At 62.2% G+C, this 26910-nt stretch overlaps 5 protein-coding genes across 6 annotated transcripts in view; 3 read left to right on the plus strand and 2 right to left on the minus strand.

Annotated features, from left to right (window-relative positions):
• Positions 1-7532, plus strand: part of CFDP1 (craniofacial development protein 1) — a 67092-nt gene extending 59560 nt beyond the window's left edge. For both annotated transcript variants that reach the window (XM_030025294.2, XM_030025295.2), the window contains 2 exons: positions 1045-1203; positions 6763-7532. In XM_030025294.2, the coding sequence (XP_029881154.1) occupies positions 1045-1203; positions 6763-6853 (250 nt within the window). In that variant the 3' untranslated portion in view covers positions 6854-7532. The remainder of the gene's footprint in view (positions 1-1044; positions 1204-6762) is intronic.
• A 7304-nt stretch (positions 7533-14836) lies between these two features.
• On the plus strand, positions 14837-22178 carry BCAR1 (BCAR1 scaffold protein, Cas family member). The gene is given in 8 exon segments (XM_030025293.2): positions 14837-14998; positions 16059-16751; positions 18058-18219; positions 18461-18565; positions 19034-20182; positions 20418-20507; positions 20882-20974; positions 20976-22178. Coding segments are annotated over 8 exon segments (2727 nt in total). The 5' UTR covers positions 14837-14986; the 3' UTR covers positions 21399-22178.
• On the minus strand, positions 22020-24646 carry LDHD (lactate dehydrogenase D). The gene is given in 7 exon segments (XM_030025372.1): positions 22020-22031; positions 22314-22534; positions 22611-23027; positions 23417-23558; positions 23654-23795; positions 24274-24386; positions 24535-24646. Coding segments are annotated over 7 exon segments (1110 nt in total). The 5' UTR covers positions 24598-24646.
• A 689-nt stretch (positions 24647-25335) lies between these two features.
• Positions 25336-26312, minus strand: LOC115345873 (chymotrypsinogen 2-like). Its single transcript, XM_041125883.1, has 4 exons — positions 26304-26312; positions 26046-26226; positions 25610-25743; positions 25336-25524 (listed from the first exon to the last, which is right to left on the minus strand). The coding sequence occupies exons 1-4, from the start codon at positions 26310-26312 to the stop codon at positions 25363-25365; spliced, it is 486 nt and encodes a 161-aa protein (XP_040981817.1). The 3' UTR covers positions 25336-25362.
• WDR59 (WD repeat domain 59) overlaps positions 26311-26910 on the plus strand; it is a 35711-nt gene continuing 35111 nt past the window's right edge. The window contains exon 1 of the mRNA XM_041125884.1: positions 26311-26363. Coding sequence (XP_040981818.1) covers positions 26311-26363 — 53 coding nt within the window. The remainder of the gene's footprint in view (positions 26364-26910) is intronic.

The following is a 26910-nucleotide window of genomic DNA, read 5'->3' on the forward strand; positions in this document are numbered from 1 at the left end:
ACCTGGCTGAGCCGAGTCCCTGTGTGTGCATTTCCCAGCATAAAGGGGAGATTCGGGGGCCCCGCCACGTGGGTGGGATTTTGGTCCTCTTACGAGCAAGGAGATGAAAGACCGAGGTGGTCTTCCTGCTAAACAGGGACCTGGGAGATGGTGTGGGATCACAGCGCACGTGCACTGGGACTCAACGTGTTGCATGATAATGTAACTAACGGGATTTAGGTGATCCTTGGACAGAAACATATTTTTGATCAGGAGAAGGGTGGGGGTTACACGCGGTTCTGCTGCTCCCATCTTCAAACAGCATTGAAAACATAAGCAGGGAGACAAAACCTTAGAAATGACGTATGGGCTGGGACAAAGTGCATTTCAATGAGAGCCATAAAGAGCTCCATCTGTTTGTCAAAAAAAAAAATTCAGATGTAAGTTTGTTATGGTGTATGAGTGCGTTACTAATGAGACCCACCTGGGCACCAAAGTACTCTTGGTTTTTGAATAAGCAGTGGCAACCAGAACCTAAAGCTAGACAAAATCAAGTTGAAAACAGGCATGCTGATACCAACGAAATGGTTAATTCCTAGATGTGTTGTCAGTGCTGGTGACGCACTGATGCTGGATCCCTTCCAGAAAACAACACTTTAAATCGAAGACAAAGAACCAGGCTTAGCACGGAGGTGATCAGTGGAATGGCTTGGCCTGGTATATACAAGGGGTCAAACTAGATGATTTAATGATCTCTTTTGGCCTGAAAGCTTTCTGTTCTCTTAAGAAGATAAATGAAAAAGCCCTTTCACAAAAAACAAGCACTTGAGATATGTGTGTAATGAACTCTGCTGCTTCCAGGGGAACAGCGGAGCAGGATCTGCAGGAAGCGTGACCTTGCCGCCTGCAGGCTGCCTGAAGTTGGTGGCCATCTGTTTAGTGGTGGTGGCTCACCACCATCAAGGCCACCACTCTTACGCGTGACGTTTCTCAGCTCCATTTTTAATTGCTAACTGATGCTGTCTCTCTGCATTTAAGTAACACTTGCTCCCTTATCTCCATCAGGGTGAGGAGGCCAAGCGGTATGAGCAGCCTTCTGGGGAAGATTGGCTCCAAAAAGCAGAAGATGAGCACACTGGAGAAATCTAAACTGGACTGGGAGAACTTCAAGGAGGAGGAGGGGATTGTGGAGGAGCTGGCAATCCATAACCGAGGGAAAGATGGGTAAGAGGGACTTTACCTAATAGTAGTCAAGCATTTCCCACCACTTCCTATACATGTAGGAGCCCCATCACTTGCTACAGAGAGTTCAGCAAACCCATGGGATTTCTTAAGGATTTATCCTAGGTATACATAAAACCAGTAGCTGCGCTAGGTATCACAGGGAGACAGGTAAGTCTGCAAGCACCTATCTCTCTCTGCTAATAACCTTGTGAGTTCTTCAAGTCCAGCTAAAGTAGAGTCTGGCTGTGTTTTATCTTCTCTCCTGCTAGTGGCACAGATGCAGCATGAACCGGTCTAATGCAGCACTCCCATGAGGAAACACAATTGCCTTTGCCCTGTTTTCTTTTTTTAAAAAAAAAAAAAAAAAAAAAGGAGGTGTGGTTTTTGTTCCGTTCTTCAAATGACATGTTCCAGCTGCGTCTGTCGTCCCTCCTCCTGTGTAAAGATGTGTGCAAACCCAGAACAGCTGGCAAGGTGCGTTAAAGATTATGGCAGCACTGGGCGTTGGTTGTGTGCATCAAGCAATGTTCACTCCAATGAAGTTAATGGAAGTATCGTAAAAGTAAATGGCAACGCTGTAAATAAAACAAAGTTAATAACATGCACTGCAGGGAAGGATAATAAGATCAGAAGCGGCATTTCCACTCAAGTGCTTTGCTAAGCTCTGGGAAAACGTAACCGGCTTACTGGACAGCTCATAAAATGTATTTTTATTGTAAGCTGTTCTTTTACTCTTTGGTAAAAACTCAGAGCTTCTGCATTCCAACAGATTGGATTTTGTATTTCGAATAGATATTTTATAACTGGTGGGTTTTTTCAGTTTGGCCTTGCACCCTTCCACAACACCCCTTCTCCATCAGATCTGCCCTGATCTGTTTCTGGACACTTGCTCTTGAACAAGTAGAGCAATTCAGTAGGAGTGCTGGAGGCGCACAGGGCGCTCCTCTGAGATCCTTGAAATCCAGGGAGGTGAGCAATTTATATTGCTTACAGGTGTGGCAGAGCACGCGTGCACCAAATCATCGCTGATGCCACCTGCAGCATGGTGAATGTCATGGTCAGAGCCCTGTACGTGAGGGTCTCCATTGAAATGGCCCGTGCCAGGAATCTGGAAGCAGAGCCAGGCTGTGTACCAGGCTCTTCCTGAGAAGGAGGAGGAGGAGGGTGAGCTGCTCCCATGAAGCCCCATCAGGAGCTGCAGGCTGCTTTGGGAGAACCCACCTCCAGGGAAGGATCCTGTTTCTGTCTGTGGCACCTGGCTGGCTTGTCCCGATGGGATGTGGAGTGAGAATTTGCCCTGCACAGACATCTGGGCAGCTGCCAAGTATGTTAACAGCTTTGGGCTTTCACTGCTCTGGACTGGGCTGGTGGTGGTAGTACCACCATTAAAAGCCAGACCATCTCCTGCTGATTGCTAGGACACACTGTTTCTTTGCACAGTCAGTGGAATCAGCCTGAATCAGGGTCCATCACTGTCAGCTGGACTGTACACACCCCAAACAGGCCAGGCTGCCTTGCATGAGCGTTTTGTGGCATCGCTTGCTTGTTCAAACCTAGTATGTCAACCTTTCTTGGCCAGTGCTGTTTCCTTTCCCACCCTATACAAGCAGGACAGCTCACTCTCGATGCCTGGCAAACCTTCCCAGAGATGCTAACGTAATGGTCCTTGAAGGCTGAAAAACAGATCAGCACATTGAGAAGATGAGCAAAGCAGAGCAGCAATTTTAGGAGCATCTGTAAGCTTGGACAGCTTTGGGTTTTGCTGCCTGTCACATCCCAGGCTAGAAAATCCACTGGGCTATTGGCAAGCCATTTTTGTCCTTAAACAAATGAGAAACGTGGTGCCATGATAACTTGAGACACTCCTTACAAATCTGTTTGTGCTAGTCAGACATGCAATGTGAGGGGATCAACCGAGTATCTGCTTGCTGTGAATTACTTCCACCTTCAAGGTAAAGGAAGGGAGAATGGAGGAGCACCAATGGATGCGCAGCCCACTGCATTTCTGTTTACAGGCCACCTGTAAACCTGGTGTGAAGCGTGCTGCACCATTACAGAGCAGCCAGCCTGCTCGGGGGCAGATCACGCAGATACAGCAGCTGCCGGCTTCAGGTTGTTTTGCAGGAGCCTGTTGTCCTTTCCACAGCTGCCTCTTCTCCTTTAATAATGTAGGCTCTGCTCACCCTTCAGTGGGCAATCATTTACACATCTCTATAAAAATTGTAATGAGTGGTTGTTAACCCTTCAACCCAGGCAGGAGGGAGCGGGGGGCGCTCCCTTTATCCCTGGTGCTGATGTGCGTTAGAAACCTCTGGTCCTCGCATGTCCTGCTTTGTAATTGTAAATGTCTGCCTGATGAGAAAAGCCACAAAGTGCTCCTGGAAGCATCTGCCCAATGCCACATATGCCTGCATGCTACAGAGATGGTCCAGGCGTGTCTCAAGGAAGGCAGGAGGCATTTCTTTTTGCTCAGAAGGGAAGGCAGGCTGAATTTCTCTTTTTTGCAGTAACCTTGCAGAAGTTGCTGTTCACAGTCCAGAGCTCCTCGTGCCTTGGACCTCCCCAGCCCTTCTCCGGCAGTGATATGTGCTCAGCCAGTGCACTGGTGGCCAGCTGAGCAATGGGGCCATGGCATCTTTTTTCTGCTGATGCCGGTTATCAGCCAGCTGCAGCCTGGCCCCGGGATTCCTGAGGCAGAGGGGACGCATGCTGCCCCGTGGCTGTGTCCACCTTTGCCTCTGATTTTCCGTCTCTCCTATCACCAGCCCCAGACGGCGATTTGCATTTCCCCAGCAGCAGGATCTGGGCTTCTGCAGCCTGGTTGTGTCAGATCCTGAGGGCTTGTCCTGGATTTGACAGGAGGGGTTGAAGTAAGGAGTGGAGGCAGCTATCCCCTTTACTGTTGATCTCTCTGATGTGCTTTATAAATGGAAATGTGTAGTGGCCTCTTAATTGGGCCACCTTTGTAGGGCAGGCCCAGTGGGGGAGCAGCCCCACTCTGGGTGCCGGGCTGGCCCTGTGCGCTCGTGCACTGGGTGACTACTGGTAACGGGCAGGGGACAGGCAGCACCAATGAAACCCTCCCAAGAGCAGTTCACAGCTGCCCTCGTTAGCAGAGACAGTCTCTTCTCCCAACAAATGTACCGTCCTCTGCTGTGGATCACAGCTGCCCTGTTTCCGCATGGGCTGATAATTTACAGGAAGGTATTGATTCAGGTAGCAAAGGTTATTTAGACAAGCACAGGACGGGTGTTTGTGCCTTGCTTGTGCACTTTGCACCGCAGTTTGGCAGCACCGTGCTATTGGCTGCACAGAGCCAGGTTGGGAGCCGGAGCCAGAGCCGCAGCTTGGGCTCAGGGTTTGGGGGGCAGTGGGGCAGGGGGGCTTGCGCTGACCCTGCAGACCTGCTACTTCCCTGCTTGCGTCCATCAGCACCTCCAGCCTCCATGTGCGTGCAGTACAAGCCAGCCGGGCTCGTTCCCAGGCTGCTTGCCCCATAAACCCCAGCATATGCACAGGTAGTGCCTTCCGGGGTCTGCTCTGGCCCCTATGGCGTTTTTCTGTGGCCGGCCAAGGACAACACCATAGGGTAACATCATGGTTCCTCCTCCATGCAGAGCCGCTGGCTGCGGCTGTGAGACCACATTCCTGGCTCATGATCCATATCGATCCCCCAGGAGCCAGTCCTTGCCTGTAGGAGAGGGGAGGAGGAGGAGGAGGAAGGCACTGACCCCTTGCTGGGGTTGGGAGAAAGGATTCACAGAGCGGCTGAAGGAGCTTCAAATTCAGTAGCTCAGGCTGTTGCTGCCCAAGCGGTTGGGGTGTTCCCAGGCTAACGGCGGTAACCCCTGTCCCTTGCCTTCCCACCCATGGTTGTGGCTGGTGTTCAGCAGCAGAGGGGGAGGACAACCACACGCCCAGCAATATGACACACTGTAATATACAACGTGACCCCCCCCGACTTCCTTCCCATGGCCTCTCCGAGCCTGGCCCCTGGAGCGGGTCACCTCCCTGCTTGCTGGGATGAAGGGAAGTGACACTCCCCTGCCCGCCTTTCCTGAGCCAGCATGGGGAGGGGGCCTTGTCACACAGCCCTCCTCTGACGGTGAGAGGCAGGGGGCCAGCACATTGTCTGGGTTATGCCGCGTTGGGCCCCTGCCCCTCGCAGCCGGTGGAGATGAGCTGACCCAGTTGTGTCAGTGTGAGACGGGCTCAGGCTGCGATGGGAATAGGGTGGCAGCAGGGATGCGCGGCGCTGTTCATCCGCTCGGGGGAATCACTCACTGAAATGAATTTGGATTAATTCATTTCCAATGACGACTGGGTGGGCACGAGTGTCAGGGCTGTCCCTTGCAGCAAGGGCGAAGGCACCCTGGTGCTGGGAGCACATTCAGTGCTGGTTCAATAGTTGTAGCTTAAAGTAGAGACCTTGTCACCAAAGGCAGCGGAGCCCCTCTGTGCTAGAGGGACCACAGCTGGTGGTGGGAGGGGTCCTCAACCTTCCCATGCGGTTGGGTCTTGGGCACCTTCATGCACGCTGCCAGCCACCCAGGAGCCTGGAAAACACGCAGAGCCTGTGGTGCTCATCTTTCCTGCAGCCTGCGGTCTTGCTTTCAAGCAATGGGCTTTTCTGGTTAGCAGGCACCAGCTACGGTGCAGGAAAAGCAGTGACCAGCAGAGAGCTGAACGCAGTGGCTTGTGCGTCTTGTGCCGGTGCCAAGCGTAACGACCTTGTCATGACAGCCGAGTGTTTGCCACCCCGGAACAAATGCAAAACAATTGTGATGATTCAATTACAGCTCCTGTTTTGAATTGCAATTTCGCTCCCTCTGTAGGTTAATTAGTAGCACAGCCCCGGGCTATCTGTGACAAGGGTTTGCAGCAAAGTACATTAAAATTCAGCTGCATGCCATTAATGAGTGGCAAGGTGCTTTTCCAGGCATAGGCGTGCTTGCCTTCTTCCTTGCAGCACTCAGGTGCCTCGCTGAGAGGGAGAAGTAAATACTCAGCGGTGGTTAGGAACTGGTCTGTGGCTGGGAAACCTCTGACCTGAATCCCTGAGCTGCTGCAGGCTTGCTGGATGATGCTGTTTGTGTCCCTAATGCGCCCTGTGCCTGTTATCAGCTTGTATCGTGGGTTGTGCTGCTGTGGTTGGGTTTGAGATGCTTTGCTGGGGGGTGCCTGGGCAGCGTCACCTGGGCAGCCAGGGAGGAGTGTCAGAGCTGCCTCTCCTGCCGAGGACCTGCCCTGAGCCTGTTCAAGTTGTATGTGAAGGTCATTTCTCAGCCATAAGAGAAGAGCTGGAACCAGAAGCAGCCAGCCCGTATCTCCAGCCTGCAGGGACGCTTCACCCCAGACCTCTGTGAGTCCCCCAGGAGACACCCAGCAGGCCACAGAGCAGTTTTGGTGTCCATAGGAGATGCTCAGTGCAGTGATCAGCTCATGGAGAGAGAGGAAGGGAGGCTGCTCGTCCCTTCAGGTCAGCTTTGCCCCGGGCTGGGGACAGCACTGGCTGCTATGGGCACTGCTTACAGCCTCTGCCTCTCTGCCTCCCTGCAGGTACATCGAGAGGAAAGCATTCCTGGAGCGCGTGGATCACAGGCAGTTTGAAATCGAACGTGACATCAGACTGAGCAGGATGAAGCCCTGATGTGCCGGGGGTGGCCACGGGGGACCCTGCTCCCTTCTGTGCCTGAGCGCTGGCTGGGGGCTGCCAGCCACCGCCTGACCACCAAGCACGGAAACCGTTCTCTACCCAAGACTCAGCCTGTATGTCTCAATGTACAGGTTTTTCCTTTTACTGTAATAGTTTGGGGAGGGTATTTGTCAGTGGGCAGGGGGCTCTTCGAGGGTTAAATGGCCCAGCAGGTGACAGAAGGGACTGGTGTGATTCTGGCAGGCAGCTTTCCAAGGAGAAGAGATGGTGGCACCCATCCTTTGCCAACCCCGGGTGCTTCTGGCAGCAGGAGGAGCCGCCAAAGCTGTGAGAGTGCTGGAGCCTGGGTTAAGGCTTGGCTGGCATATTTGGTTGTGAGAACGGAGCTGCAGGAAGGTTTTGTGGCTGCTGTGCGTGCGCAAGCTGTGGGCTGGAGCCCTTCTCCCCACTCTGCCAGCCCCTCAGTGCTCCTTGGCCCTCTGCGTTGTGCTCTTGCCCAGACAAAGCCGAACTGTCTGTACTTGTTTGTGGGGTCTGATGATGCTGGGGGGGGTTTAAGCAAGCCGATGAAGAAATCCTTCCTTGTTCATGCTCTCAAGAAGATGGGAGCAGCTGCAGCAGGCAGGACAGGCCAGGATCCGAGTGTTCACGTGAATAAAGTATTCCATCCCAATGCTCTGGCATGCTGGCAGCGTGGTTTATGCGGGAAGCAGAGGACAAAGAAATTAAGGGTCACACACAGTAAGGAGCGTCTGACTGTGATTGTGAAAATTCCTGCTCAGAGGTGCCTGGTGTCTGTCTTGATAGCAGCCTAAGGGTCAGAGCAAGTGCTTGGATTGCTTTCCCTCTGCAGTACTGGGGCTGGCGGTGGGATTAAATCCAGGATTGGGGGGCGAAGGGGACAATGTAGTCCTCCTGTAGCAGTGCTGCAGGAGTAAGGAAACCCACCCAAGGCATGACCACACAGGGACATTCAGCAAATTAAGCTGCCTGGGAAGGCAGACCAAGGCGCCTGGGCGTGGAGCAAGTGGCCGGAGCTGGAGGCCAGCAACGCACCATCATCTCGGCTGTCCCTTCTTGTCTGGTGCTGACTGAGTTCGGCAGCTCCCGATGTTTGGCCTGTGCACATCCTCAGAGTAGAGGTGCTTACTGGCTTTTCCCCACGGGGTGCTCTGAGCCTGCTCAGTGGCACACAAGCCAGAAACCGGCACAAGCCCCAACCTTCCTGCTAACGGGGCAAGCGATGCTGCCGCTGGCCCCTTGCCCACAGCTCTGAGCGCAGTCTCAGCTTTGGACTCACGTGTCAGCTGCTGAGTCAGCCCTTGCTCTGTGGCCGTGTTGCGGGATAGACGAGAACAAAACACCACGTGCTCAGGGGGAGCTGCAGCCTTTGGTGCCTTGTTATGTACAGAATCAGCTGTTATGGACCTGCTTAAACGAGCCTGAAATTGGACAGAAACAAAACAACAGGGGTGATGACAAGTTTTCATCTCCAAACGCTTCCAAGCCAGTTGCTGCTTTGGCTTTGGTTGCAAAAACAACTGGAGTCCCTGGCCAGGGCACTGTTGTGGGGAGGTTTCAGCTCAGGACTCCTGGCTGGCAGTGAGCAGCCCTGGGCTGGACCTCGGAGGGGGCTGCGGTGTAAGGCAGGTGGTGCTCCGGTAGCTGGGCTGCTGTCCTGCTCAGGGTGGTAGTGCAGGACCATCTCTGGCCCCCTCTCTCCTCCCACATGCTGGGCCGGGCAGGCAGCCAGGTCCTGCCCTCCTTGCAGGGTCCCTCCCAGCAGGGACCTCAAGGCAACCCAGCCTTGTTTTGCAGTAGATCCTCGCTGATGGCGAGATGCACGGGCGGCAGCTCAGCCAGGGTGGCTGCAAGCGGGGCTGGAGGGCTGGGCCCGCTCTAAGCGCTGAGCAGGCAGCAGGGGAAACGATTTGCCTTTTGCTGCACTTTGCTGGGAGTGAGGAGGAGAGGAGGGGATATTGTGGATCTTCTCTGCCCTGTGTCCACTCATGACTGTGGTCCTGGGGCCTCGCACGCTGGATGGAGGTGGGGAAGGGTCCTGTCACCCCAGCACAGGCTGGGTCGCCGTGGCATCTGGCTCTCCAGGGACTGCCATCTGAAATCTTGGCCGCGGCACAGGCATCCAGGCTGCTGCTGGGTGCTGCCTGCTGTGTCGGGCCTCCAATGCAGCTGCATTGGGGTGAAAAGTAGGTAGTGTGAGCGAGAGCTGATGCAACAGGGGAGCCTTTGGAGATCCCAAAGCCCAGAGGCACCAAACCCAGCCCTGCTCTTAAAAGCCTTGAAGAGCTCCAGGCTATGTCCAGAGCAAGCCCTGCAGCAGCATTGGGCTCTGGATGGCCTGGGGAGATGGCTTTGGATTTACACGCACGCTAATGGTGTGTTAGTGGGATCTGGCCAGCGCAGCCTCCACTGGCACACTGGTAAACTAGGAAAATCAGTGACCCCCTGTTTATGGGATCCTGCCTGGCAGCCCTAGCTCTGCTCTCCGCAAACTCTCCAGCCTCTCTTCTCTGGGGTTTCTCCTTCAGCTGAGCAAGCATGGAAAATTTTGAAATCTTGGAAGCAACCTGACCTGCTGGAAAAGTGCGGTTTAACGGTGGTGGCCGAGAGCCTCGGCTCCCCTCTCCACTGGGCTCCCCGGCTCGTGGCAGCATGGTGTGCCCGGCTCAGCTCGAGGACACCAGGCTGCGGTGCCAGCTCCCGGCCCAGCAAGCTGGGACAGGCTCGGCAGGACAGGCCAGGAGGCAGCTTCCAGCCTGGGGCTCATTCCTGGCTTCCACCATGCGCGCTTCCAAGCGTCCCACGTTTTTGCTTGGTTGGATCATGTATTCCTCGCCTCTCTTTCCTGAAGACGAGGAGTGATTTACAGGTCTCCAGAAAACACAGCTTGGCTGCTTAGGAAGGAAAAAAAAAAAAAAAGCCCAAACCCCTCTCCGCTTGCTATTTCCATTGCCCAGCCGCCTTCCCACGAAGGGGAGGTGGCCCCAGCACCCACCAGCCCTCAACTTCCCCACCAGCCCTGAGCTTTCTGGAAGAAGCAAATCTCCCAGGACATGCAAGTCCCTCCTTTAAGATGTTCCACCTTGAGCCATCTTCTCTGGGAAGCTCACGTATCCTCCGTGGGTCAGGACCCACCCAGGGCATTTGCTTGGGATAATTTTGGCCCTGCAAGGAGTCCCTCATGGCCTGAGCATCGCCTCGCCCTGAGCAGCTCCCCCTTCCTTGGCTGCCTGAAGGGGCCCCTTGTGCAGCTGGTCCCCGAACAAGGCAGCAATTGTGTCTGTGTGCCCCAACAGTCAGGGCTTCTGCCACGGCAGCCACGCTCCGGAGCCGTGGTAAAACCAGCTACGTCCAACCCGCGCCCGCCGGCTCGCCCTTTATTGAGCTGTTCGGCGGGGTTTGGGGAGGCCGCCCATGGGAGGCTGTTACTGGGTCACGGGAATCGCGGACAGGGAGGTAATGCCGTGCATTTAAAGCTGCTTCGGTGATAGGGATGCGGGAATAAATGTCCGGCTCTCGGCAAGGGAGGAGGTTGAGAGCTGGCTGACGAGGGGTTGCATCCTGTGGGACCCCGCCGGGCTATCCCACGGACCGTAATGGGATTCGGGGCCGGCCGAGCCACCATGGGGCAAAGCGTGATGGTGTGCCATGCCACAGCTGTCAGGCAGGAGAATAAGGGAGCAGAGCGCAGGGCTGGCCCCAGGAGGCATCTCCCCGCAGCTGCGGTAGCAGTTCCCTGCGAGGACCGGGGCCGGGAAGGGCTGGTGCCCGGGAGGTGATGCTGGGGGCACCTCATCCTCTTCTCTAAGCTGCTGTTTTCAGCCTCTCCCACCTCTTTCCCTCACAGCAATGTCCCATCGGGCAGCAGAGCAGGGTTTCTGGCTGCGGTGGGTTCAGGACTAATGGGAAGTAACGGGGTGGCTTGCAGGTCTCCCACCCCATCTGAGCGAGGGTCCCCACCCCGGGGCATCCTCGTGCCAGTGGTGGGTTCTGGCACCAGCATTTGAAGTTCAGCTGGCGGTGGTGGCACAGCCGGCCCTTTCCACTCCCAGCGGCCAGCCCCGGCCGGGGGCGAGGATCAGCGCCAGCCCTCGCCGGGGGATGAATGAGGATATGAACAGAGCCGCTACTGTTGGGGCAGCCCGAGGCCTGTGTTCCGCCTCAGCTTTTCTGGAGATGAGGGGGTGCCCCACCATCCTGCTCTCCGGAAAGGCGAGCGGTCTCCCCCTCCATCTCCTCTCCGCAGCTAAAAACCGACCCAGCGCCACAGAAAGGCATGGGGATAAATCCTTGTTGTGATCCTGTTGGGTCCCGTGATATTACAAGCCAAGAGAAATGTCCTCATTATTTCCAGAATATTGAAGTCTAATAAATCCCGTCCTGCCTTATAGGATTTATTTCTCTGTTCATTGCTAGGAGACTCAGTCCCGTGTAATCCTATTGCTGCTCCAGGAGACGGGAGGCGGCTTTCCGAAGCACAGACCTGGCAGGGCTGCAGGCAGGTGCTGCAGGCAGGAGCAGGCAGCCCCATCCGCTGGTCCCTGCTGGGGATGGCTCCAGCCCCACAAGTGTCCCAGTGCCAGCCCCTTTCCCAAAATGTCCCACTGTCCCAGAGCTGTGCCCCTGCATGGGTTCACCGAAACATATCCTGTTCGACTGTTGGGGCATGACGGGGCCAACAGGGCGTTAATCGGCAATTAGCCAATTAACATGTCACGGCACAGCCTGTTCCCCCGGCCCCATGCACATCCACCGTGCTTCCCCAACCCCCCGCTTTGGGGTCCTCTGACACCTTCCCATACCAGGACCCAGCAGGAAAAGCCGGGCCCAGCACAGACAGTCCCCCGCAGACGTGGCGGCAGCCTGCCCGGTGCGGAGCCAGCTGTGCCTGGCTCGCCGGACACCGGGGACTCTCCCCAAGACAATGACGGACACATGAATATGGCTGGATATTTTGCCGCCAAAGTGTTTTCCATAGCAACCGTTGCTGGGGCAACCTGCATCCTGAGCAGCATCCATCCTGAAACACCCAGTCTGCCGGAGCTGGAGCCAGTGAAGAACCACGGTGCAGAACCGGTGGGGCCTCGCCGTATCCCACTGCCAGCAGCACGGGGATGCTCCGGCTGCACTGATCTGGCTCTCAGCATCCCAAGCACTGCAGGGCCCCCGTAACGCTCCACTTTTGATCTTCTTTTTGGTATTTCGTTTCCTTAGAGGTGGGAGAAGCTGAAAGGAGACCTGTTGGTGCCTGTCGCCCCCCTGGGCGCTTGGCTGTGGATGCAGGGAGGTGCGGGAGCCGTTGCCATCTCAGGGCACTCAGCAGATGCGAGCAGCAAATTTGGCTCCGATGCACCGAAAATGGCCAGGATTGAGTATCAACGGGGGATGCTTTGATCTGAGTGTCACCACGGGGAGCAGGAAAAATAAAATCCCTGCTGCTTTTAAGCACCAAAGTGGGGAGCTTCCGGCCCCTTGGCACCTGCCCAAAGCCGTGCGGTGGCAGGTTCACCCTGGGGACACCCCGGGGATCCCAGGAGAGATCCTCGCTGCTGCTCGGGTGGGCCCTCGCCGGGCTCGGGGTCTCCGAAGCAAACACACCGTGGCCTCATGGGACCGGCTGTGGTGGCGGGAGAGGGGCCAGAGAGCTCGGAGCCCATCCTGGGAATGCCCGCAGGGCTCAGTGCTGGCACTGTCACCGCTGCCACCGACAAGAGGAAACCGCGGTCTTCCGGCTGCGCCTGCCGGGGTGGCTGCGGTTTGCGGGTGTGACCGCAGTCCCTGCTGCCAGCTATCCCCTACCCTCGGCTGTGCCTCAGTTTCCCCGTCTGCCAACGATGCACTGGGGAACCTGCCTCCGAGCCCGGGACGGTGCGAGGGGGTTGCTGGTGCCAGTGGATGGTGGCGGTCCTTGGGGAGCGGAACAAGCCCTGCTTTTTAGGGAAGGGCCTGCGTTTGCGATCTGGCCTTGCCTCCACCGCCGCACACCAGCGTGGCCCAAAGGTAACCCCCGAGGGCGAGCACGGCCCAGAGAGGAAATGCCGTGGCGGGGGAACGCGGCCCAGGAGGCACGGGCACAGGCAGAGGTGCATTCCTGGCCTGCCTCGGCGAGCGCCGCCCGCGCGCCGGCCCCACGGCTCTCACGCAGGCTCGCTCGCCGCCCGCTCGCCCGCGGGCCCACACGGCCACCAGACACGCTCGCGGGCCTCGCGCGCTCGCTGGGCACCCCCGCGTCCCCTCCCTCTGCTCCGGGCAAGCTCGCGTGCGGTCCCACGCTCCCCACTGCCCACGCGCACCCGGCTCTTGTGCGCCGCTGCGCCGGGCCGCGCTCGCGCGGTGAGCGGCGTGGGCGTCCGTGCAGCTTGCGCGGGTCTGTGCGACTTGTGTGTGTCCTGCAGGTCGTGTGCCTCCATGCAGCTCGCAGGGGTCCTGCAGCTCGTGCATGCCCACGCAGCCTGCACATCTGGTAGATCGTGCAGGCCCGTGCAGCTTGCATGTCCTGCAGCTCACACATCCGTGCAGCTCACACACGTGCCTCCCACGAGCTGCCAGCTCGCAGGGAGCCCCGCAGCCACCCTCCCAGCCTGCTCCTGGCTCCACGCAGATGCCGGCAGCGCCAGCAAGGACTGCGGCTCAGCGTGCAGCAGCATCAAGCCCGGGCTCGCCAGCCGTCGAGGCACCCGTGAGCCACGTGGCCGGGCTGTTGGAACGGGCCGGGTGAGCAGCCTGCTGGCTGCCGCGGTGTGCCAGTGTGTGCTGTGGTGTGCCATGATGTGTCGTGGTGTGCCGTGGTGTGCCGCCTCCCCGGAGCGGCACCTGGGCTGGCGTGCGACACGCAGCCGAGGGAAAACAGACAAGCGAGAGGGGAGAAAGGTTTAAACCCAAGGGGTTCATTTTTGCACCAGCCGGGGATGGTGAGGGGCTGCGGGGGAGCAACGCCGCTGACCCCCCCCACCTGTGCCCCCCCTGCTGTGTGCACACCCCCCCCCTCATTGCACACATCACCCTCCCACCTTACGTATCTGTCACACACACCATACCTTACACGCCTTACATACCCATTACACCCCACCTCATACAGCCATTGCACCTGCGCCCACCCCTTGCCTGTCCCTTACACCCCCCCCTTATGCCCCCCTGCCCGTTACACACCCATTACCTGCCCAGAACACCCCCCAGTTACACACCCGCTGCACGCCTGTTGCACAGATGCCTACCGCACACTTTTCACACACACCTCCCCCCTTACACACCCATTACACACACACATACGTGCCCAAAGCCCATTACACGCCTGTAACGCACGCCCCTGCCTGCTACACCCCTGTAAAGCCCCATTACACCCCTGTAACCCCCCCGTTACACTCCCCTGCCCGTTACACCCCTGTAACACTCCTGTGGCACCCCCTGCCCGTTACACACCTACAACACCCCCATTGCACCCCCGTTCCACACCCATCAGATGTCCCCTTACCCCCGTTTCACCTCTGGTGCACCCCCTCCCCGGCATCTCTGTTAGACACCAAATACACCCCAGTATTCCCCCACCTCGTGCCTGTCGCACACCCTTTGCACACTCGTTACCCTTTGCACTCCTGTTGCACACCTATTACGCTCTGCCCAGCCTTTGCACACCCTTTGCACCCCTGTTGCACACCCGTTACCCTTTGCACACGCTTTGCACGCCCGTTTTACACGCCCTTTACCCTGTGCTCGCCCTCTGCACACCCGTCGCAACCCCGTTACGCGCCCGGCGCACCCCCGTTACACCCCGTTTACCCTTGGCACCCGCGTTACAGCCCCGTTACACCCCGGCTGCCCCTCGGCGCGCCCCCCCCCCGGGGCCCGTGAGTGTGTGACCCCCCCGCCTTCCCCCGGTGCCCGCCCCGGGCCCGCCCCCGGGCCCGCCCCTTCCCGGCCCCGCCCCCCGCCGGGCGGGCGCAGCCAATGGGGGCGGGCGGGGCCGCCGGGCCCGGGCGGGCACCGCGCTATAATGATCCCTACGGCGCCGCCGCCGCCGCCACCGCGCCGCCCGCCCGCCCCGCCGCCCCCGGCCCGGCCCCGGCCCCCGGCCGACCGGCGCTAGGGCCGGAGCAGCCCCGCGGGAAGATGAACTACCTGGTGAGCGGGGGACGACCGGGGAGGGGAGGGGAGGGGCGGGGCGGGGAAGCTCCCCGCGGGGCCCCGGGGCGCGCGTGGCCCCCCCGCTCCTCGCCTCAGGCAGGACGCGGGGCCCCGGGGTAACGGCTCGCGGGGCGGTCCCCCCCGGCCTCTGCCCCGCTGTGCGGGAGGAGGAGGAGGAAAGGCCGCGGGCCGGCCCCCCACCTCCCTCTCCGAGCCCGGGCAGGGCCCCCCCGGGGCGGCCGGGCCCCCTCGCCTGACCTTGGCCCAGCCCCCGCCGTGTCGGCGGCGGTGAGGCCTTGCCCGGCGGCCCTCCTGCCCGGCGGCTGACCGGGAGCCCCGGGGAGCCCCACAGGCCTCCCTCCCCGGGCCGCGGGCCGCCTGCCAGGCGGGGTGGGTGCCGGCGGCAGGCGGGGGATCCCGGCAGGAGCAGGCGGCCCGAGCCTCCCCGCCCGGCCGCTGCGGGGAGGCGGGAGAGCCGGTGGGTTCAGCCCCGCCATCCCGGGCGGCGGCGGGAACCCGCGGCTAGGCCGTGGCCTGTCCCACCGCCGCCATGGCACCGGTAAGTCCCGGCGGAGGCCGCAGAGCTCCGGTGGCGTGCCCGTGGGCCGTGGCCTGGGCGGGACGTCGTGGCACGCAGCCCGCGTCCGCCGTGGGGACGGCCGGCACCGTGGGCTGGAAGGGGCCCGGGCCCAGCGGTGGCTGGCGTGGGGATGGCTACGGCTACGGCTGACTCACCGCCCTGGCACTTCCTCCCCGGCGGCGGTGGGAAGGGGAGGGAAAGGCAGAGGAGGTCCCCCCGAAACCGGGGAGGCGGAAGGGCCCGGCCCCTTCCTAGCACCACCTCCGGGAAGGATGGGTTGAACTCCAGCGGGGAAGGAAAAGGCGGCTGGAGCGGGGACATCCAGCCGGTGGGACCCGCTCGGCAAAGCCCCCCCCCGGCCCGCGGGGCTCCGGCCCGGCACTGGGCACCCGGCACTGGGCACCGTCGTCTGCCGGCATGACTCCCCACCGGCCGGCGGGGCCCGGCTCACCGCCCCGGCGCGGGCTTCTCTTGCAGAATGTGCTGGCCAAGGCGCTGTACGACAACGTGGCCGAGTCCCCGGACGAGCTCTCCTTCCGCAAGGGCGACATCATGACGGTGCTGGAGCGCAACACGCAGGGGCTGGACGGCTGGTGGCTCTGCTCGCTCCACGGCCGTCAGGGCATCGTCCCCGGGAACCGCCTCAAGATCCTGGTGGGGATGTACGACAAGAAGCAGCAGCAGCAGCAGCAAGCGCCTGGCCCGGCACAGGGGCAGGCACCGCCGCAGCCGCCGGTGCCCCAGCCGGCTCTGCCTTACCACCACCAAGGCGGCTACACCCCGCTGTCGCCCGCCTCGCAGTACACCCCCATGCACCCTGCTTATGCCCCTCAAGGGGACAACGTCTACCTGATGCCGGTCCCCAGCAAGGGACAGCAGGGTCTCTACCCTGGCTCAGTGCCCACTGGACAGTTTCCGCCTGCCCCGGCTAAGCAGCCACCTGCCTACCCGAAGCAGACACCTCCCCACGCCTTCCCCAGCCCTGGTCAGGAGATCTACCAGGTGCCCCCCTCCCTGGGCCAAGCAGCAGAGGCGTACCCCGGGGGTTCTGCCAGCCCCCCCCAGGATGTCTACCAGGTTCCTCCCTCGGCCAGTCAGGCTCAAGACATCTACCAGGTGCCCCCATCGTTGGACATGAGGAGCTGGGAAGGGCACAAGCCCCAGGGAAAGGTAAGACAGGTGGGCTTGGGGGGCGGCGGCACGGTTGCGGGGTGCTCTGTGGTCCACAGTGGCGAGTGTGCGCCAGGGCTGGGGGGCTTTGGCTTATCTGCCTGTCACCGTTTCTTGGAGCAGGCAGCCCTTGCGCCTGTCATCGGGGGTGCATGGGCATCCTTCCCCGTGCCACTGGCAGGAGTGGGCATGCCAGGGGGGTCCCTGTGGTGGCTGAGGTGACCTGGCTGGTGTGGGCTACCCAGCTCGGGGCTGGCACAGCGTTCAGCACTGAGGTCCTCTTGGTCTCTTGCGTGGGCTCTGCCGGCATCACCGAGGGCACAACAGCCATGGCTGAGGTGGGCGTGAGGTGCTGGTAACCCAAGAGCTGCCTGGAGATGCCCCTTGGCCAGACCCTGCAGCTATGGAGGAGGCTGTGGTACCCGGTGCGATGCTGAACTGTTTTCTTCCTTCTGGGAACGTGGGCAGGGGTAGGCAACCGGTGCCAGCGTGTCCTGGCCATGCCAGGGAGCCTGCCAGTGCTTGCCAGTTGGGTTTACCGGCAAGGCAATAGTGAGCCACCAGCCTGTCCCCAGCATGGGTATGCTGTCCAGGACAGCCTAACGGCTACATCCCAGACACTGGGCTCCTCCCGGCTCTGCCCCTTCCCTGGCACGTCATCCTGGGGAAGAGGAGCGAGGCGCTTTCGGCATCGCGTTTTCCGGGAAGGCTACCCTGATCACACCCCTGGAAAGCAGCCGGTGAGTGGGGGGGCTGCTAAATCATGGCCAGGGCACAGGGAGCATCCTAAAAGAGAGGACCAGCCTGGCATCTCTGCCAGTTGCTCAGCCCTTCTTGCCTCCGGCATCGGCTGGGCAGGGTGCCATGACCCTCTGGGTTTGGTTATTTGCAGTTCTCGTGTCCCCAGGGTACAGCAAGGTGGGCACGGAGTCACCGGCAGGGATCTGCCAATGCCTGCGGGCATTGGCAGATCCCTGCCCGAGGCTCCGTGCCCAAATTGTCCGTTCTCTTCTGCACGCCGTGGCCGTGCCGGCTGGGCTTTGTCTCTCGCCGAGGCTCGCCGCTATAAATAACCGGTGATATCATCCCCCGTCCCCGGCGTCGCTGCTGCGAGAAGCGTGCACGCCCGGCCGGGGAGCGCCCTCCCGTGGGCACCGGCTTGCCCGGTGCCGGACAGTCTGGTACCAGATCTGGCACCCATCCTTCCTCCAGCCCTATCGTTGGGTTTTGGGGGGGGATGATGCAGGGTGGGGGGCAGGCTGGGGATGCTCGGCGGTGCCCACCTCATCCCTTTCCCTCTTGCTAGGTGCTGGTACCCACTCGTGTCGGGCAAGTGTACGTCTACGACTCCCCCAAGGGCGAGCAGGATGAGTATGATTTCCCTCGTCACCTCCTCTCTGCGGGCTCCCAGGAGATATATGACGTGCCACCTGTCCGAGGCGGGGTCCCAAGCCAGTTCAGCCAGGAGGTGAGGCTGGTCAGGGGGCTGGGGGCAGGAGGGGGGGGGCACTGGCTCCATCCTCTGGCATGGGAGGTGCTCTGGCACAGCCTGGGATCCAAACCCGGGCAGATCACACCCAAAGCTGGGCACGTTATGGGCCTCGGGGCTGCTTCTGGCACCTCTGTCCTTCCCTGCCAGTCCCTGGGAGGAGGTGGGTGCCCATGCCATCACTGACACACCATCCTATGTGTCCCCCTCCCCCCTCCAGGTCTATGACACTCCCCCCATGGCAGTGAAGGGTCCCAATGGGCAGGACCCGGGGCAGGAGATCTATGACGTGCCCCCCAGTGTGGAGAAGAACTTGCACCAAACTGTAAGTGCTGCTGGGAAGCTCCCAGCTTCTCCATATAAGACAGACACATTTTACAGTGAGAACAGTTGCTCACTGGAACAACCTCCCCAGGGATGTGGTGGTGTCCCTGGCACTGGAGGCTTTCAAGATGCAAGGGGACAGTGTGCTGGATGATCTTATCTAAGGGATGGTTTTGGACCAGATGATCTTTTGAGGTCCCTTCCAACCTGGGCTGCTCTAGGATTTTCTGATTCTTGCCCCATAGGGGATGTGGGAGGCTGGGGGTGCTGTGGCAGGGCTGTGCTAGTCTCTCTGGGGCCAGGGGCAACCCTGGGGTGCATGGCTCCTGGTGCTTACCCAGCGCCGTCTTGCATGCCTGGAGCTGGTGCTTGCATGCACCGCAGCACGGCACAGCTCGCCTGTGCATCCATGCGTGACCCAGGCTGGCTCTCCCAGCAGCGCTGATGGTGCATGCCGCTGCCCTTACAGGTGTACGATGTCCCCCCCTCGGTGAGCAAGGACGTGCCGGATGGCCCGGTGCGGGAGGAGACCTACGACGTGCCCCCTGCCTTTGCCAAGCAGAAAGCCTTTGACCCCTCCCGCCACCCCCTCATCCTGGCCCAGCAGGAGCCCTACTTGCCAGAGGATGTCTACGACGTGCCACCAGCAGCCGGGAAAGGTGTCCCCGAGCCACCACTCACCCATGAGATCTACGACGTGCCCCCCAGCCTCAAGAAGCTGGGGGGGTCAGCATTCCCCTCCCAGGAGGTGTACGATGTGCCCCGAGACCTGCATGCCCCAGGCAAGGGCTCCCTGGACACAGAGGGCGAGTACATCTACGATGTCCCACCACAAGTGGACCGTGAGGCCAAGGGCGCTGATGCCAAACGCCTCTCGGCCTCCAGCACGGGCAGCACCCGCAGCAACATCTCCACATCCTCGCTGGATGTGGTGCCTGTGAAGGAGCCGGCCAAGGGAGCCGGCAAAGAGTTCTCCCTGGACTTGGATGCCGCCATGGAGACACTGGCCAAGCTCCAGCATGGTGTCGGCGGCGCCGTCTCCTACCTCATGTCCTTCATCGGTGCCAACTGGCGCAGCCCTGAGCACATGGAGGCCAATGCCGCCAGCATCCGCGGGGCAGCTGAGGGTGTCCGGACGGCCCTCCGGGACCTGCTGGAGTTTGCCCGGGGGGCAGTGGGCAATGCCGCACAGGCCTCTGACCGTTCCCTCTATGCCAAGCTCAGCAAGCAGCTGCAGAAGATGGAGGAGGTCTACCAGGCCCTGGCACGGCATGGCCAAGCGCTGGATGCTTGCCACTGGGCCCCAAGCACCCTGGCCGGTGGCAAGCCGGGTACGGATGACTTGGAGCACTTTGTCATGCACTCGCGTGGCGTCCCCGATGACACCAAGCAGTTGGCCTCCTTCCTGCACGGCAATGCCTCCCTCCTCTTCAAACGGACAAAGCCGGTGGCGGAGAGCGGTGGCCATGGGCCCCCTCACCCCTCCGACAAGGCCAGCAGCATCCAGTCGCGGCCCCTGCCCTCCCCACCCAAGCTGCTGGCCCAGGAGTCGCCCGACGGGCCCTACGAGAACAGCGAGAGCGGCTGGATGGAGGATTACGACTACGTTCATCTCCAGGTGGGCGCAGGCAGGGGGGGGGCTGCTCCCCACGGGTGGGTTTTGTGCCGGTGGCTCCCCGACACAGGGGCATCGGGCAGTTCTGACTGCGGTGGTGCTTCTGCCACCCGCATCTTGCTTTTAGCCTCCTTCTTGAGGACTGTGGGGACCAGGGGTGTCCCAGGGCAGGCAGGGGCTTGCTTCCAGCAAAGCTGGTGTTGTTGACCCCTGTGTCACGCCCCTTCCTTCCCTGCAGGGCAAGGAGGAGTTTGAGAAGACCCAGAAGGAGCTGCTGGAGAAAGGCAATATCATCCGGCAGAGCAAGGACCAGCTGGAGCACCAGCAGGTAACGGAGCCGGGGCAGGTGGGTGCTGCTGGGCACAGCTCTTGGGGTGGGCAGCAGGGTTTTGGCTCCTGCTCCCCTTGTACCCCCTGCCACCGGTCTGGACCACAGCTCCCTCTTGCATGGCTGTCCCCATGGTGGGTTCTGGCTCACCTCCCCATGCCAGCGCTGTGCCAGCAGAGAAGGGCATCAGTGCCTTGTTCCTGGAGAGGAGCCTGGCACAGCTGTCTTGGGGCTGGCACTGTCCCTTGCTGTTTTCCCCGGGGCATAGCTGTCACCCAGGGCTGGTGGCCACAGCCACCTGTACTGGTGGCTCCAGGGAGGGGAGTGGGTGCTGGCTCAATGGCCGTCCTGCCTCACACCCATCCCTCCCGCAGCTGAAGCAGTTTGAGCGGCTGGAGCAGGAGGTGACGCGCCCCATCGACAATGACCTGTCCAACTGGAGCCCCCCCCCAGCACTACGGCCCGGCACGGGGCGGCGGGGCCCTGTGTCCTGCCGACCGCCAGCTCCTCCTCTTCTACCTGGAGCAGTGCGAGGCCAACCTCACCACGCTCACCAATGCCGTCGACGCCTTCTTCACCGCTGTCAGCACCAACCAACCCCCCAAGATCTTTGTGGCCCACAGCAAGTTCGTCATCCTCAGCGCCCACAAGCTCGTTTTCATCGGAGACACGCTGTCCCGCCAGGCCAAGGCCCAGGATGTCCAGCACAAGGTGATGCACTACAGCAACCTCCTCTGCGAGATGCTCAAGGAGATTGTGGTGACCACCAAGGCGGCCGCCCTCCACTATCCTTCTCCTGCTGCCTCTAAGGACATGGTGGAGCGCGTCAAGGACCTTGCCAACAGCACGCAGCAGTTCAGGATGGTGCTGGGCCAGCTGGCAGCCATGTGATGGCCCTGGGCTGCTGTCCCCTCCCCACGGCCCCCACCCCATCCCTAGACATGCATCCCCGTTCCATGAGAGCCCTCTCTGCCCGGTGTAAGTGGACATGTACATAGAGACTCCCATGCGCACCGGGGGGCTGGAGCTCTGCTGGTAGAGGGGTGAGGGACTGTGGCCGTCATCTCCGTTCCTCTTATTTCTCCCTCCCTCCGGCCAGAGGCCAGGATTGGTTTTGGAGCTGTGCCCACAATGAAGCAAAGCTGGGAGGTGGATTCATGCCCACTCCCTCCCTGCTGTTGTCTCACCGTACAAAACTGGCAGCCGTTCCTGGCCTGGAGACCATGGGGCTGTGTCCCTGTTGAATCGAGACAGGGATGCGCCTGGCAATTTGGGGCGATGCTGTGGCTGCTCCGCTCTCGGCAGGGCTCCTGAGCAGTCTCTGGTGGCCAGCAGATTTTAATGGTGTGGAAGCCACCCCTCGGCGTGGGACAGTGGGGCAAGGATGGGTTGTGCTGTCCCCCTGTGTGCCGGGGGCTGTGGGTAAGGGTCCCCAGGAGGGTAAGGGGTGATGGGGGGGGGGGGCTGGGGCGGGAGAGGTCTAACCTGTGCATTCTCACGTCTTGGGTTTTGCTACTGTACCAGCTGTAATTGAAACGCAAACCGAAATTGGTGCCTTTTGAACACAGGGGAAGCTTCGGCTGGTTCCCAGAGCTATGGAGTCGCAGCCCCCTGAAACTCAGCCCCCTGCCCCTCCCCAGCAGCATAAAGATTTGCGTAGAAGCCCCCCCACCTCTGCTGGGTATCTGCGTGTGCCTGCTGGGGGGAGGGACACCCTGGGGAGCAGCTGGGGTATACTGTTGTGTTGTGTGTGTCATCATCCTGTGTATCGTCCGTCCCCATCCCCCCCCCCAAAGAGCATGGCACATGGGGACTGCAGTGTCCCCCACCACCAGTGCCTGCCTGTGAGACGGAGGGGTCAGGGGATGGCATGGGGGCATCTGTTGCCCTGTCCCACCTGGGATGTCCCTGTCCCCATCTGCCCAGGTGCTGGGTGAAGGCATGGACATGCTGGGCTTTGGCCGGGTCCTGGGAGTTGAAGATGAGGAAGCAGTGGAAGTTGCTGTCACCCATGTGTCCTGCTGTGGGTCAGGTGGGGTGCAGGGGGGAGGATGGCAGCCCCCCAACTAGACCCCCCCAGCATCAGGGGGCTGCAGCGCCATTGGCCGGTGAGGCCGGAGTCCTGCAGGTCCCGCTTGGTCTCCACCACCACGTCGGGCAGGCGGGAGATGGGCACACAGACGTCCGTGGAGTAGCCCTGGGCTGGGCAGGACAGAGCCGTGGCACCCGCAGCTCCATGGGGTGCTGCTCCCATTGTCCCCATCCCACTGCCTGTCCCTCACCTGGCAGCCTGCTTCCTGTGAGGGGCCAGTGAGTGGGTGCCCCTGCAGCCCCTACCCAGCCTGGCCTCCCAGTGCCCACCTGGCCTGGGTCCAGGGCTGGCGGTGAGGAGCAGGCGCCCATCAGGCAGCACCACACACAGGTTAAGCACATGGGGCTGCATGGTGCCATACCACACCACGTTAGTGCTCGAGGCACCTGTGGCTGCTATGCCACACAGCGAGGTGTCTGCCCTGGAGTCTGCAGGCAGGGGACAGGGATGGTATGGGCGGCTGGCATGGGCACAGGGGCCTGGTGCACCCCAGGGACCGTGGGGAACCAGCACCCCAGGACCACGGCACTCACTCCCCCTTGGGTACCCCAGTGCGCCCCTGGGACCATGGCACCCCATGGGGAAACCAACACCCCTAGGGACCATGGCATCCCCATGGGACCCCAGCACTACTGGGGCCATGGCACCCCCAGCCCCATGACCACCCCTGCTCCCCCCCTGGGACCACGGCACCCTTGGCCCCACGGGCACACCCAGCGCTCCCAGCATCCCCAGCCCCACAGGTGTCCCCCCACACCTCCGGTGCCACCACCCAAGCCCCGGGGCCCCCCCGGTTGCTCGCTGGTGCCCACGGTACCGACAGGGAACCAGAGCCCGGTGCCACGCAGGTGGCTGTTGAGGGCCTTGCGGGTGACGCCGGGCTCCACCGTCACCGAGAAGTCCTCGAGGCTCAGCTCCGCGATGGCGTCCATGCGGCTCAGGTCGAAGCAGACGCCGCCCTGGCACGGGGGCACCGGCGCGGCTGGGCACGGCCGGCCGCCGAGAGCCCCCGGGCAGGGGCCGGGCGGGGGGTGCCGGGGGGGGGGGCCTGTACCTGCACGGCGTTGACGCCGCCCTCGAGGCCGGTGCCGGTGCCGAAGGGCACCATGGGCACGCGGCAGCGGTAGCAGAGCGCCGCCAGCTCCTGCACCTGCCCCACCGCCTGGGGCCACACCACGGCGTCCGGCGGGGCGCAGCTGAGGGCACAGGGCGGCACTGCTGCCCCACGGACCTCACCGGCCCCGAGACCCTTCCCCTCCCCAGCCTCTTCCCCCCTCCCATGGCCCTTCCCCTCCACAGACCCTTTCCCTGCCCAGACCCTTCCCCTCCCTGTGCCCCCTCCCCTCCCCATGGCCCTTCCCCAACCCAGACCCTTCCCCAGCCCCGTGGCCCTTCCCCTCCTCAGACCCTCCTGCTCCCCGGACCCTTCTCTTCCCCACGGCCCTTCCCCGAACCAGGACCCTTTTTTTCCCTGCCCATGGCCCTTCCCGAACCCAGACCCTTCCTCCCCCCAGACCCTGCCCTTCCCCACGTCCCTTCCCTTTCCCATGGCCGTTGCCCTCCCCAGACCCTGCCCTTCCCCACGTCCTTTCCCTTGCCCGTGGCCCTGCCCTTCCCCACGGCCCTTCCCCTCCCCAGACCCTGCCCCCCGGGGGTACCAGCCCTGGGACCCACACGTGCATGGACTCGTCGTGGCCGTGCTGCTCGCGCACTGCCGTGGCCGTGGAGACGTTGGGGCCCCCGACCACCGCCCTCAGGGCCTCCACGAAGTCGGGGGGCAGCGGGCGCTGGCGGGGGGCGAGGGCCCGTCAGGGCGCGGGCAGCAGGGTCGGGCCCGGGGCCCAGGACCCCCCCCGCAGCTGGGGGTGCAGGGCCACCCCGGGGCCCCCATCCCGCCGTGCCCCACGGGACCCCCCCGCCCCCGCCCGGCCCCACCTTGGAGCAGCAGCTCCGGCGCCCCGGGGCCCCCCCCAGCCCCAGCACCCGCCGCAGAGCCATGGTGGGGACGGCCAGCGCCTGCCCGGGGCCCGGCCCCCGCTCCCGTCCCCTCCCGTCCCCTCCCCTCCCGCCGCCACCGGCACCGCCACGTTAAGGTGGCTCCGGCCGGCGGGGCCGCGGGGCCGCGACGAGCGTCCCCTCCCCGCCGGGGGGGCCCTGCGCCCCCGGCCCCCGGCCCGGGGCTGTCCCCACAGCTGGCCGGGGGTCCCCAGAGCCGGCCTTATCCCCACACGTGCGCCCGGCTGTCCCCGCACCCCCCCGGTGTCCCCAGCCGGGGCAGGTGCCCCCGTGCCCGGCCAGGTGTCCTGCTCCCCAGCCGGCTGTCCCCGTGGGAGCTCCCGCACCCGGCCTGGCCCCACGCCTGCTCTACAGCCGCCGTCCCCGAGCCTGCTCGGGCGTCCCTGCACCTGGCCACCCGCCCCTGCCTCGCTCCGGCGTCCCCGGAGGAGGCCACGTGTGCCCAGGCCTCCTGTCCTCCTTGCCCAGGGGTCCCTAAGCCAGCCGGGTGTCCCTGCAGCCGGCCGGGGGTTCCCGACCCCGTGGGAGGCCACACGTCCCCAAGCCTCCAGCCCTCCCGGCCAGGCGTCCCCATGCCCCCCGTCCATCTGTCCCCACGCCCGGAGAAGCGTCCCTAAACCCACCGCATGCCCCCGGCCCCAGCCACGCGTCCCCCAGTCGCTCGGCTGCCCCGTGCCCCCTTCCCGCCCGTCCCGGCGCCACAGCGAGGAAGCAGCGTGGTGAGTTTGGCAGCGTTTATTGCCGGCCTCAGTTGGCCGCCAGGACGGAGTTGATCCAGTTGCGGAGCTTGGTGACGCGGGCGTAGACACCGGGCATGTTGGGGTCGCAGGTGCTGCTGCCCCAGGAGACGATGCCCACCAAGTTCCAGACACCGTCCTTCTGGCACACCAGCGGGCCCCCAGAGTCGCCCTGTGGGCAGCGGGTGAGCACAGGGGCTGGGGGGTGGTGGGGGTCCATGGGGCAGGAAGGGGCAGGGGGAGCTGGGGGCACCTACCATGCAGGAGGAGGCACCATCAGCACCGGCACACACCATCACGTCAGCGATGCGGTATCCCCAGTACTGCTTGCACTGCGGGTTGGTGAGCAGGGGCAGGGCTGCCTGCTGCAGCACCGTCGGAGTCTCCGAGGCTGCGGGCAAGCGGGGCGGTGTCAGCGCCGGGGACGGGGACGGGGACGGGAGTGGGAATTGGGACGGGGATGGGGATTGGGATGTGGAAAGGTATGTGGAGGAGGATGACAACGGGGATTGGGATGGGCGTGGAGATGAGGAGAGGAATGGGTCAGGGTTGGGGACTGGGGATGTGGATGAGGAAGGGGACAGGGATGAGAATGGCGATGAGGACAGGGATGGGGTGGGATCGGAATAGGGAATTGGGTTGAGGCTGAGGATGAGGATGGTGGACTGGGGTGGAGACAGGAAAGTGCAGTACCATTGGGGTCAGTGAGCCCCCAGCCGGTGGTGACGCAGGTCATGCCCCCTGGGAAGTCATCGGTGGGCTGAGGCAGGCAGACAGGGGACACACGGGCCGACAGCCGCGCTGGGGTGGCCAGTTTGAGCAGAGTGATGTCGTCGCGGATGGTCAGCATGTTGAACTTGGGGTTCTTGAAGACCTGGACAGGCAGCACCACTCCCAGTGCCCACACCCTCAGCCAGGGCGCTGGGCACTGGGGACTCCACAGGGACTGACGGGGACCATGGGGACTGAGAGGGACCCCGGGGACGGATGGGAACCCCATGGAATGGCCCTGTGGGTCCCAGGCTGATGGGGTCCCTGGGGTGCAGATTCCAGCCCCTGGGGCACAGGGAGGCAACAGGGACTCACAGGGACCCCAGGGAGCAGACCCCAAGTCCTGGGCTGAAAGGAACCCAGGAAGCAGATTCCAGCCCCTGGGGCAGATGGGTGGACACCCCAGGGACGCCAACAGGGACTCGGGGGGATCCCCAGGTGGGCAGACTCCAAATCCCCAGCTGAGGTGCCCCCAGGGAGCAGGTGAAAACCCCAGGCACCGACGGATGCCAGGGACCAGGGCGCAGACCCCAGTCCTCAGGACGATGGGGTCACCAACGAACCCATGTCCCACCCGGGGTTGCTGCCGGCTGGGGACCTTGGGGCTGCTCAGGGCTCCACAGGGACACCCCAGGTCACACCACCTGCTGGGATGAGGGACCCTGGGGGCCTGACCCCATCCCTTGGCGGTCCTGGGGTTGGGATCCTGACCTGAGGGGTGACGGAGAGCGGGGACACCCCAGCCCAGGGATGCAGGGCACCATGGACACCCTAGGGACCCTGACCC

Source organism: Aquila chrysaetos, chromosome 9 (assembly GCF_900496995.4).
Source record: "Aquila chrysaetos chrysaetos chromosome 9, bAquChr1.4, whole genome shotgun sequence".
NCBI lineage: Eukaryota > Metazoa > Chordata > Aves > Accipitriformes > Accipitridae > Aquila > Aquila chrysaetos.

Bases quoted from the DNA above. Each gene is read 5' to 3' on its own strand.
- LOC115345873 (XM_041125883.1), bottom strand. The intron at 25,744-26,045 runs GTACTGCACTTT...GCTTGCCCGCAG, and splicing joins GGGGCTCACTGACCCCAATG to CCTCGGAGACTCCGACGGTG. The intron at 25,525-25,609 runs GTAGGTGCCCCC...CGCTGCCCACAG, and splicing joins ATGGTGCCTCCTCCTGCATG to GGCGACTCTGGGGGCCCGCT.